Source organism: Podarcis raffonei, chromosome 17 (genome assembly GCF_027172205.1).
Source record: "Podarcis raffonei isolate rPodRaf1 chromosome 17, rPodRaf1.pri, whole genome shotgun sequence".
In the NCBI taxonomy this organism is placed as follows: domain Eukaryota; kingdom Metazoa; phylum Chordata; class Lepidosauria; order Squamata; family Lacertidae; genus Podarcis; species Podarcis raffonei.
This window is the reverse complement of record NC_070618.1, coordinates 37588108-37598988: the sequence shown is the minus strand read 5'-3', so window position 1 is coordinate 37598988 and position 10881 is coordinate 37588108. Positions and strand designations below refer to the sequence as shown.

At 49.7% G+C, this 10881-nt stretch overlaps 1 protein-coding gene across 1 annotated transcript; it reads right to left on the bottom strand.

The window, feature by feature from the left end:
* Positions 1 to 837: 837 nt before the first annotated feature.
* Positions 838 to 9134, bottom strand: LOC128405398 (syncytin-2-like). Its single transcript, XM_053371983.1, has 2 exons — positions 8703 to 9134; positions 838 to 3232 (listed from the first exon to the last, which is right to left on the bottom strand). The coding sequence occupies exon 2, from the start codon at positions 2264 to 2266 to the stop codon at positions 1004 to 1006; it is 1263 nt and encodes a 420-aa protein (XP_053227958.1). The 5' UTR covers positions 2267 to 3232; positions 8703 to 9134; the 3' UTR covers positions 838 to 1003.
* Between the last annotated feature and the right edge of the window lie 1747 nt (positions 9135 to 10881).

Below are 10881 nucleotides of genomic sequence, written 5' to 3'. Positions count from 1 at the left end.
TGGCTGCAAAGCATTTTTGTCAACAAGGCAACCTGAGCTAACATGAAATTAAATGGAACTATGTTGTCTTCTTCAAAGGGACGTGGGTGGCGCTGTGGGTAAAACCTCAGCGCCTAGGACTTGCCGATCGTATGGTTGGCGGTTCGAATCCCCGCGGTGGGGTGAGCTCCCGTCTTTCGGTCCCAGCTCCTGCCCACCTAGCAGTTCGAAAGCACCCTTAAGTGCAAGTAGATAAATAGGTACCGCTTTATAGCGGGAAGGTAAACGGCGTTCCCGTGTACTTCGCTGGTGCTGGCTCGCCAGAGCAGCTTCGTCACGCTGGCCACGTGACCCGGAAGTGTCTCCGGACAGCGCTGGCCCCCGGCCTCTTAAGTGAGATGGGCGCACAACCCTAGAGTCTGTCAGGACTGGCCCGTACGGGCAGGGGTACTGAAGCCTTCTTTACCTAGGGATCCATCAGCCACGCCATCCCCGGACCTTGGAGGGAACAAAAGTACCAGGAAAGCAAAATCTTCTTTGGAGAAAAGCAGTTTATTATCTGTGCACAGAGACAACCAGCAGAATAAATTCTGAAAGACTGGCTGTAAATACATGGCATTTGGCAGGCATTCTTATACTGTAGGTACACATTTCTCCACCAATCACCAATTGCCAACCTATAGGTACACCTCCCTTCCACCAATCACCAATTGCCAACCTATAGGTACACCTTCCTTCCACCAATCACCAATTGCCAACCTATAGGTACACCTTCCTTCCACCAATCACCAATTGCCAACCTATAGGTACACCTTCCTTCCACCAATCACCAATTGCCAACCTATAGGCACACCTTAGGAGGATAATCACGTTAAGCACGTTCCTTACCCATTTCCCTGTCTTTTGAGCCTACGTGGCTCCTCTTATTCTTTACTTGACCAGTGTCACAAGCCAAACCTGCTTAAGCAATCTTTATTGGAATCTAAAGCCAAAGCTTGCTCAGGCAATCTATATTGCTACAGAGCTAAACCGTCCCTTCCTTCATTCCCTCCTCTTCTTTTGGACAGCCTTCTGGCTCGTCCAAGGCAATAGGCTGGTATTCACGCATCAAAGCTATCACTCGGGGACCCATCATGCGCGACATTGTTTTGTGCACCATATTTTGCAAGCATTGCACCAAGCAGGGAATACAGAAGCAAAGAAGCAATAAAAATAAAATTGGTCCTAAGAGCATAAAAAACATTCCTCTGAGCCACCCATTTGGCAAAAGCTTATCTAGCCAAGACATATTCCATCCTTCCCACACTTGTACAGGGACGTGTGCCACCTTCTCAATACTTGCGGCTAGATTACGGATGGCTTCACCATGATCTGAAATATTGAAGCAGCATGCTCCACCAGTCAGGTTGAGGGCAGCACAAAATCCTCCTTGTTTGGCCAGAATAAAGTCCATTCCCAAACGCAGCTGGAGGACAGCAGTGCGGGTCTCATCCAGCTGGGTAGCAACAAGGCGAAGGGCGGTGGCCGTTGCATTGGCCACAATCTCTACTACTGCCTGGAGTCGGATTATGCGATTTAGATTGTACATGGGCTCTCTGGCACCTGCTACTAACTCACCAGGGTTCCAGGAGGCCGGATCATAGTGGGCAATTATTCGCTCAGGTGGCCATTCATCCTTTCCCCACGTCTGCTTGCTCCCTGAGGCTATATTCGTGATATCAACAGATCTGTGATTGCGATGGGGAAATAAGGTGGTAGGGAGCAGCCACATGGGGGGTAAAAGGAAGGCTGGATAACAATTGCCCCACCAACCGTTGGGGAGGTGGTGGAAAGCCTTTGTCCCACAAATCCAATATACAGGATCCTTGTTCTGGGTGGCCATATGGTCACCCATAGAACTAAAAGCTAAAAGATTTAAATTGGTGCAGGCTCCGCCACACTCAGTGGTATCAGTGGGGTTACACGTACACTTGCATGAGGAGCGCCCAGTAAAAGTTATATTGTGTCCAAGGGTGGCATTTTTGGTCTGGTTGACACAGAACCATCCGGGAATCCGATAAACACGGAGGGGATAGGGATGATTCCAGTATGGGCCCCACTGGAATTTACTTCCAGTATACTGGATTCGGGTCCGATTAAGAGGCAACGGAAGCAGGGGCATGCCCCCAGCCGCATCCAGAGGTCCCAAGGCACAAACAAGGCAACGGGTCCTATTCTCCTCCTTAGCTACCATTTCTGCCGTTTGCAGCCAGCGGTTGTAAGGGTTGTGGATGCCCCGCGTGACCATGATACGGGTAATGTTTACCTGGGAGATCCAGGACCCTACTTCCCCCTGGGCCAGAGCGCAGGCGGGTTCCCCAACTAGGAAGAGAAGGAGAACTGTCAGTGGGATGGAGGAGGGACGCTTCTTCCCGCAAATTCTATGGCGCTCGTGCCAGCAAAAAAAAGAGACACATCCACGTGACAAGGGCAGTTGAGATAACTCCCACCCACCAACCCCAAGAATGCCAGGGCTCTCCCCACCACAGATCAGTCATGGTATGGGTCTGGAAAGGGGGTTGGGGTTATCCGGACGCTCAAGTTGGTTAGGGAAACAAGGTCGGGGATACCTCCAAGCGTCAAACCCTATGGTGTGGAGATAAAACTCCTCAATCCCCGGGGGATGATGGTACCCCTGATGGGTGGAGGATAACCTTGCCCCCCAAGGAGAGGGTACCCACGGTGGATGGGCCACTACACACCCACACGAATAGGTAGCCGCCTGTAAACTGCAAATGCTTGGTGTCAAAATCCCCACTGCTTCCTCCTCATACCATATAATGCATACTAAAGTTCGTTCAGGGTTCTGGACGTTATCAGGGGACAAAGGCTGCAAGGCTGGAACGTTGGAGGCGCTCCCGGTGGGCGCCCCTCCCATCCAATTCTTCAGCTGTGCGTAGAGATATCAGCTTCCGGTGTGATATCAGCAGAGCGGTCGTCTGCCAGGCGTCTGGCGATAGTCAGCCGGAGGGAGTTCTCTGGATCTGGTGTAACTGTCCAGTCTGAAATAGCTTTATTCACTCGAGTATGGTGGACCCACGGGGTGATGCCAGCAACCTTCACAGCAGTAGGTGTAGAAAGTAGCACAGTGTATGGTCCCTTCCAGCAAGGCTGTAGGGGGGCTCGCTGCCAGTCTTTCACCCACACTTCATCACCTGGCTCGAACTGATGGAACGGTTCAGTTAACACACATGGGGTGCGAGCCTGGGTCCACCTGTTGAAACAGGAGAGAACTTGGGAGAGTGACTGTACATAGTTATTCAATTGCATATCTTGGCTAGCATATGGAGTTAACATTCTAACATAGGGGACTGGTCTCCCAAACAAAACCTCAAATGGTGACAAATGGGTCCGCTTTGACGGGAGGCTGCGGACCCTGAGCAATGCCAAGGGCAACATGGCCACCCAATTAGACCCGGTCTCCTGCGTCAGCTTGGACAGCTGATTCTTTAGAGTTCTGTTCATTCTCTCTACCTTTCCAGAACTCTGGGGTCTATAAGCAGTATGCAGCTTCCAGTTGATCTGGAGCGCCTTTACCAGTCCCTGTAGGACTGCGTGAACAAATGCTGGTCCATTATCAGATCCTATGGACCTTGGCAATCCATAGCGAGGGATGATTTCCCTAAGCAGGCACCTGGTTACTTCAAATGCCTTTTCAGTCTTTGTTGGCCATGCTTCGACCCATCCGGTGTAGGTGCACACTGCCACCAGCAGGTAGCGGTGTAGTCCACAACGGGGTAATTCAGTAAAGTCCACGACAAGATCTTCCATAGGTGCAGTTCCACTATGCTGACTCCCTGGGGGAGCCAGTGGTCCGGCTCTGGGATTATTCTTTTGGCATAGCAGGCATTTCCTGGAGATCTGGGCTGCCAGTTGGTAGAGGTGGGCTATATAGAAGCACTTCCCCAGCTGCTTGGTTGTAGCATCGGGTCCTATGTGGGTTGAACCATGATATCTCTGAATTATCTGCCGAGAAAGAGACTCTGGAATCCATATCCTGTCATCATGGGTAAGGTACCATCCTTCTTTGGACAATGTCAGTTCCTGGGCGTCTGCAGTGTCCTTTTCCTGCTTTGTGTAAGCTGGCTTGTCAGCGGTGCTTAAAATCTCTTCTGGGACCAGTGCTCCAATAACCGAGGCGGGGGCCAGTTCTTGGGCTGCTTCCTTGGCTACTCTGTCTGCCAATCGGTTTCCTCTGGCCACTTCCCCTGGTCCAGTCTTGTGGCCATAGCAATGGATAACTGCCACTGCCTCGGGCTCCCATACAGCATCCAGAAGGTTCAATAGAGCTTGTGGGTGGGCCACCTGGTTTCCTCTGGAGGTAAGCAAACCTCTTTCTTTCCATAAGGCTCCATGGGCATGTAAAGTCAGGAATGCATACTTAGAATCTGTATAAATGTTTATCTCCTGTCCCTTTGCCAGGTTCAGGGCTCTGGTAAGCGCAGTTAGCTCTGCCAGCTGGGCCGATGTTCCAGGCGGGAGTGATTTTGCTTCGATCACCTGGTCTTCCAGGGCTACCACTGCATAGCCTGCTTTCCGCTGTCCAGTCTCAACAAAGCTGCTTCCATCTACAAACCATGAAGGCCAGTGGGGGTTTGCCTCATCTTTTAGGTCAGGTCTGCTGGAATATACTTCATCCATCACTTCAATGCAATCGTGCGTCTGCTCCTCACCTTCTCCTACCGGTAACAGGGTAGCTGGGTTGAGGGCGGTAGTAACCTGGAACTTCAAACGCGGGTGCAACAACAGCATCTGGCACTTTCTCATCCTTGCTTGGGAGAGGAAATAGGTACCCTTCATGTCGAGCAGAGCTGGGACTGCATGCGGGGTCACACAAACAGTGTCTTGGCCAAAAGTAAATTTGTCTGCCTTATTCAGTAGGGTAGCTACTGCCACAACTGCTCTCATACATGGCGGTAAACCTTGTTCTGTAGGTGTCAGGCGCTCAGATAGGTATGCCACAGGCTGTTGCCAGCTTCCCAGTTTTTGGCATAGCACTCCCTTTGCTGTTCCCTGGTCTTCATCCACAAACAGGGAGAAAGGCTTTTCTGGATTTGGGATACCCAGCGCTGGTGCTTGTTGCAATGCCCTTTTCAAATCCTGGAAGGCCTGTTGCTGCTCTTCTCCCCACACAAAGGGGTCCTTTTCCGTCCCTCTGGTTGATTCGTGCAGAGGCTTGGCAATTGTGCTGTAGTCTGGTATCCATATTCTACAGAATCCTGCCGATCCCAGAAAGCCACGAAGTTCTCTGCGATTTTTTGGTTTTGGAATCTGGGTAATGGCTTGCTTCCTCTCTTCCCTTAGGGTCCGTTGCTGATAAGATATATCAAATCCAAGATATTTCACGGTAGGTTGGCATATTTGGGCTTTTTTCTTAGATACTCGGTATCCCGCTTCACCCAGATGGTTCAGCAAGTCCTTGGTGGCTTCCATACACGTGTCTTTGTCTGAACAAGCCAAAAGAAGATCATCCACGTACTGCAACAAGACTCTGCGTGGGCTGGTGGGGAAGCTAGACAAGTCCGATGCCAATGCTACCCCAAAAAGGGTTGGAGAATTCTTGAAGCCTTGTGGAAGCCTTGTCCACGTGTATTGCACCCTGGTGCCTGTTCCTGGATCTGTCCATTGAAATGCAAACAGGGGCTGACTTTCCTCTGCCAGGCGGCAGCAGAAAAATGCATCCTTCAAGTCCAATACTGTGAAACAACATGCAGTAGGAGGTATTAGACTCAGCAGCGTGTAAGGATTGGGCACATTGGGGTGGAGGGTTTCCACGGCCTGGTTGACCAATCGAAGGTCTTGGACTGGACGGTACGTGCCATCTTCCTTCTTCACCGGCAAGAGTGGGGTGTTCCACTGAGATTGACACTGTCTCAGGATGCCATGGCGAAGTAACCGTTCCAAATGTACCCATACTCCCTCCGCAGCTCTTCGGGGGATAGGATATTGGTTCACAGCCACAGGGTTGGCGAATGGCTTGGGCTTGACTATTATAGGTGGGATGTTCTTTGCCATTCCGGGCGGGTTGCTTTCTGCCCACACATCAGGGGTAACTTCTTGCAGGAGGTCCTCTGAAATAATCCCCTCCTCTTCTTTTACCATCATTAAGCGCCAATGTTCCCTTAAGGGTACCTCTAAGGAGAATTCCCCTGCTGGCCCTGTGGTCATTGTTACTTCTCCCGTTGGTTGGAAAGAAATCTGGGCTTGTAATTTTGATAGCAGGTCTCGGCCCAATAATGGGATGGGACACTCCGGTATATACAAAAACTTGTGTTGGACCACTTGACCGCCCAAGCTACAAGCAACAGATTGCAGGAATGGGGCTCTTTGTGATTTGCCTGTAGCTCCTATTATATTAATTGTTTGCTTGGTGGGCTTGGATACTGGTACTGGCAAAACAGAGTGGGCGGCTCCGGTGTCAACCATGAAGGGGATGGTTCGGCTCCCTGTTTGTATTTTGACCATGGGCTCACGGGAACCTAAATCAGCTGGGCCCGGTCTGTCCTAATATTCTTCTTCTTTCTCTCTCAGGCTCATTGCGCCGGGCTGTCTTTGGGTTGGGGGGTGCCAGGGGGGTCCCTGTCCTTGTCCTCTACCCCTGCCAACATTCGCCAATGTCCAGGGTCTCAGTTCCTGTCCAGATCCCACGGGGTTTGGCCCTGGGACTCGTTCTCCTCGTCCTCTTCCATCTAAGTGAGCCTGTGGGCATTCTCTTTTCCAGTGCCCTTCCTGCCAGCAGATGGCGCACTGGTTCCTCCCCAGACGGCCTTGTCCTCCTCCCTGGGTGCTTCCTCTTTTATGAGGGGTGGGTGTGGTAGCCTGTAATGCCATCAACTTTTTTGCTTGATATTTCTCTTTCTTCTTTTGTGCCTCTTCCTCCCTCTGATTATAAGTGGTTTGAGCCAATTCTAGCATCCACTCAAGGGTGTGGCCCATGAAAGCCTCGTGTTTCTGGATTTTTCGGCGGACATCGGGTGCTGCCTGAGCTACAAAGGCAGTTTTTATGATAGGGGCATTGACAGCCTCATCTGGGTCCACAGGGGTATACTGGCGGTAGGCTTCCTTCAGTCTTTCCAGATAGGCGCCTGGGGGCTCCTCACTCCCTTGCATTATCTCCCTGATCTTGGCAAAATTAGTAGGCTTCCTGGCTGCCCTTCTCATGCCATTTAAGACATTCTGGCGATAAGTGGTGAGGGCGTTTTGCCCCTCAGTGGTCTGATAATCCCAATTCGGTGTATTTTCAGGATATCCTGTTGCAACAGCTTGATCTCCTGCCCCCTGCGCTCTCATGTGTGCTCGGGCTTCAGCATGAATTCGCCTAGCCTCTTCTGTAGTTAGCAGGGCATCCATCAAATATTGCACATCATCAAAAGTCGGATTGTAGGTTTTGAAAATTCCCTCAAACAGCTTTATTATTTTTGCTGGGTTTTCCTCAAATGAAGGGTTTTGGTTCCTCCAATTACAAACATCTGCACTAGAGAAGGGGACATGTTGAACTGTATAAGTTCTATTGGGCACCACCCCGTTAGGTCCCGCAGGGGCCGGAGGGTCATACACTCTACGCAGAGGCATCACTCTGGCCGCGCCCTTTTTCTGTGCTTTATGTGCCCTATGGAGGGTCACTCTTTTCGCCGCCCTTCCCCACTCTCTCTGCCACTTCCTTTTATGTTGCCCTGTACATTCCGCTGCCTTTAACAAATAGTGGCTGACATCCACTTCTTTTGCATAAGGTTCCACATACTTCCTTAAACGTTCTGCCTGCTCCTCTGTCCATGTCTTGTTATTATTTGTCAGCTTGACTAATCTTTCTACAAACTCTTCATCCTCATCATCCTCTTCTCCTTCTGACTCATCAGTCTTGGGTTTGGGCTGGGGGCCAGCTCCTCCCAGTGCCTGGGGACCTGGGCCTGGTGGAATTGCCTGAGGGGCAGTTGGTGGAGCATAGGGTGGAGGTGGTTTAATAATTCCTCCCTCCTCATCTTCTGGGTCTGGTATCACTGGGGGCCTTTCTAACTTCCCTGCCGGTCGAACTGCACAAACTGTACTTTGTGGGGCGTCGCCTCGGCAGGCTTTCAACCACGGTGGGTTCTTTTCTACATTGGTTTTCCAAGTAGAAATATAAGGGATCTGGTCTGGGTGGACATTCAAGATATTTTGATATAGTGGGCTGATTAGTTGCAAATTAAGACTGCCCTCCGATGGCCAATTAGTTTGTTGGGGCCAATCAACTTCACACAATGTCCTCATCCTCTGTCTTCTCAATTTGATTCCCCAATCATCATGCTTTGTGGCTGCTTTCCAGTTGTTTAAAAAACATTCCAGAGGACTACATTGGCTTGCCCCAGACCCCATTTTTTTTTTTTTTCCAGATACTCTGCTCCTAACAGGTTGTAAATTCTTTCACACTCCACACACTACAGCCCTACAATCGCTCGGCCAAGGGGGACACTAAGCCCTGGCCCACACTTGACAATTCAGTCACTAGAGTATCTGACATGCAACATACAACATACAAAACACACCAATATAATTTCAACATGTAACACACTAAATACACCAAAATAATTTCCCCCTGTTTCCCTTTTTACCAAACCTTACTGGCGGCACTCTACTGCACAACCAGTTGAGGCTGATCAGGCCTCGCCCTTTTCCCTTGGGCCCACGCCCTTTTCCCTTGGGCTTACCGTTTTCCGCTGCGGACCTGTCCCCTCGGCGCCGTCCTCTTTGTTTTTCTCCCTCAACAAGATGTCTCCACTACAGGACAGTGTGGCCGGCTTCCCCCACGAAACAGGCGGGGTGCGCGCTGAAGCCTGCAAACGCTGCTGAGCTGTTCACCTTGGTTGAGCCTGGCCCTCCGGTCCGTATTTGGGGAGGGGGCTTATCCCGGACGAGCCCCCAAAGAAATGAAGCCTTCTTTACCTAGGGATCCATCAGCCACGCCATCCCCGGACCTTGGAGGGAACAAAAGTACCAGGAAAGCAAAATCTTCTTTGGAGAAAAGCAGTTTATTATCTGTGCACAGAGACAACCAGCAGAATAAATTCTGAAAGACTGGCTGTAAATACATGGCATTTGGCAGGCATTCTTATACTGTAGGTACACATTTCTCCACCAATCACCAATTGCCAACCTATAGGTACACCTCCCTTCCACCAATCACCAATTGCCAACCTATAGGTACACCTTCCTTCCACCAATCACCAATTGCCAACCTATAGGTACACCTTCCTTCCACCAATCACCAATTGCCAACCTATAGGTACACCTTCCTTCCACCAATCACCAATTGCCAACCTATAGGCACACCTTAGGAGGATAATCACGTTAAGCACGTTCCTTACCCATTTCCCTGTCTTTTGAGCCTACGTGGCTCCTCTTATTCTTTACTTGACCAGTGTCACAAGCCAAACCTGCTTAAGCAATCTTTATTGGAATCTAAAGCCAAAGCTTGCTCAGGCAATCTATATTGCTACAGAGCTAAACCGTCCCTTCCTTCAGTACCTTTACCCTACCTTTTTATGCTGTCTTCTCCCCCTGGATGCCCCTGGACCCTTCTCACTTCTAAGTCTCACCTGTGTTAAAATCTTACCCGTCTTGGTTTTTCCAACTTCTGGAGTGAGGTTCTGGAGCGAGTGGTCGCAGACCAGATCCAGGGGCCCTTGGAAGAAGCTGCTTTTCTGGATCCACTTCAATCAGGGTTTAGGCCTGCTTTTGGCACGGAAAGGGCCTTGGTTGCCCTGCACCTCTGGCGAGAGACAAGGGAAGGCGCTCAGTGACCCCCAGTGCCCTCCATCAGCTTCGGCTGGTGGCCCAGTTGCGCCCCTCTCTGGACAGGGGTAGCCTGACTCCTGCTGTCTCTGCTCTGGGAACCCCTTCGTGGGTCGTTCTTTCTGTTTTGATTTTGTACATTTGATATTTTATGTGAGCCGCCCTTAGACCTTCGGGTATAGGGCGGCATAGAAATTCAATAAATAATGATAATAAGAACTTCAGCAACAGAAATGCCAGCCTTCTTTTTATGAAATGGCTTCTCCAGTTGCCTTTTTAAAAGAAAAGCCTTCTATTTTCTGCAATTATTCTTCACTCTGCTTGAAGCAGACTTCATCTCCACCTACCCTTTCCTCTGCTCCTTTGTACATCCAAAGACTTGTTGCTCAAAAGGGAAATAAACTTGATTTCGCCCCTCACGTTCCTTCATGTGTCTTTGTTTTCCCTTGGCTTTTCTAGTCTTCAGGTGTATCTGCTTTTCTTGATTCTCTTTAAAATCTTCATCTTGGTGTTTTTTATGAGGTTTCAGTTTAAATTTGGCTTGGCTAAGGTTTCTTTTGGGGGCTTTCTCAAAGTCCAGCATTTGTCCACAATATACTCTCCCTGTTTTACTATGATTAATTCTTTGTTGGTCTTCTTGTTTTCTTTCAGTTTCCTTTAAATTTAAAATGTATTGCATCTCCTAACACCTTTTAGGGAGTTACTGAATCTATTTAGCTTCTGTCTGTCTGTCTATCATCTACAAGCAACATTTAAAATTGCCAACTATGGAGATCACAAGGGAAAATTTGTTGTATCCCTTTTTAAAGTTGTAAATAACAACTTCAGCTCTGACCAGTGAGAGATTTAAAACCAGTATTATAGCCAGGGACAGTCTCACTCCCTAGACTCTGGCTCGCTCCTTCCACCACCTGTCAGTCATAAGGGCACATAAAATAGTCCCTTGGCGCATTAATACAGTGGATACAAATGGGTTTGTTTTCAACATGGGATCACTGCACATGGGTGAGAAATTAGTGCCGGCCCCTCTCCCTACTAACAGGGTTGCTGGGGGGCCAACTTGAATAAAATATGGGGGGCGGGCAGGCGGTAAGC

Excerpts from the sequence above, each read along its gene's own strand:
- LOC128405398 (XM_053371983.1), bottom strand. The coding sequence starts at position 2,266 with ATGGTCACGCGGGGCATCCACAACCCTTACAACCGCTGGCTGCAAACG.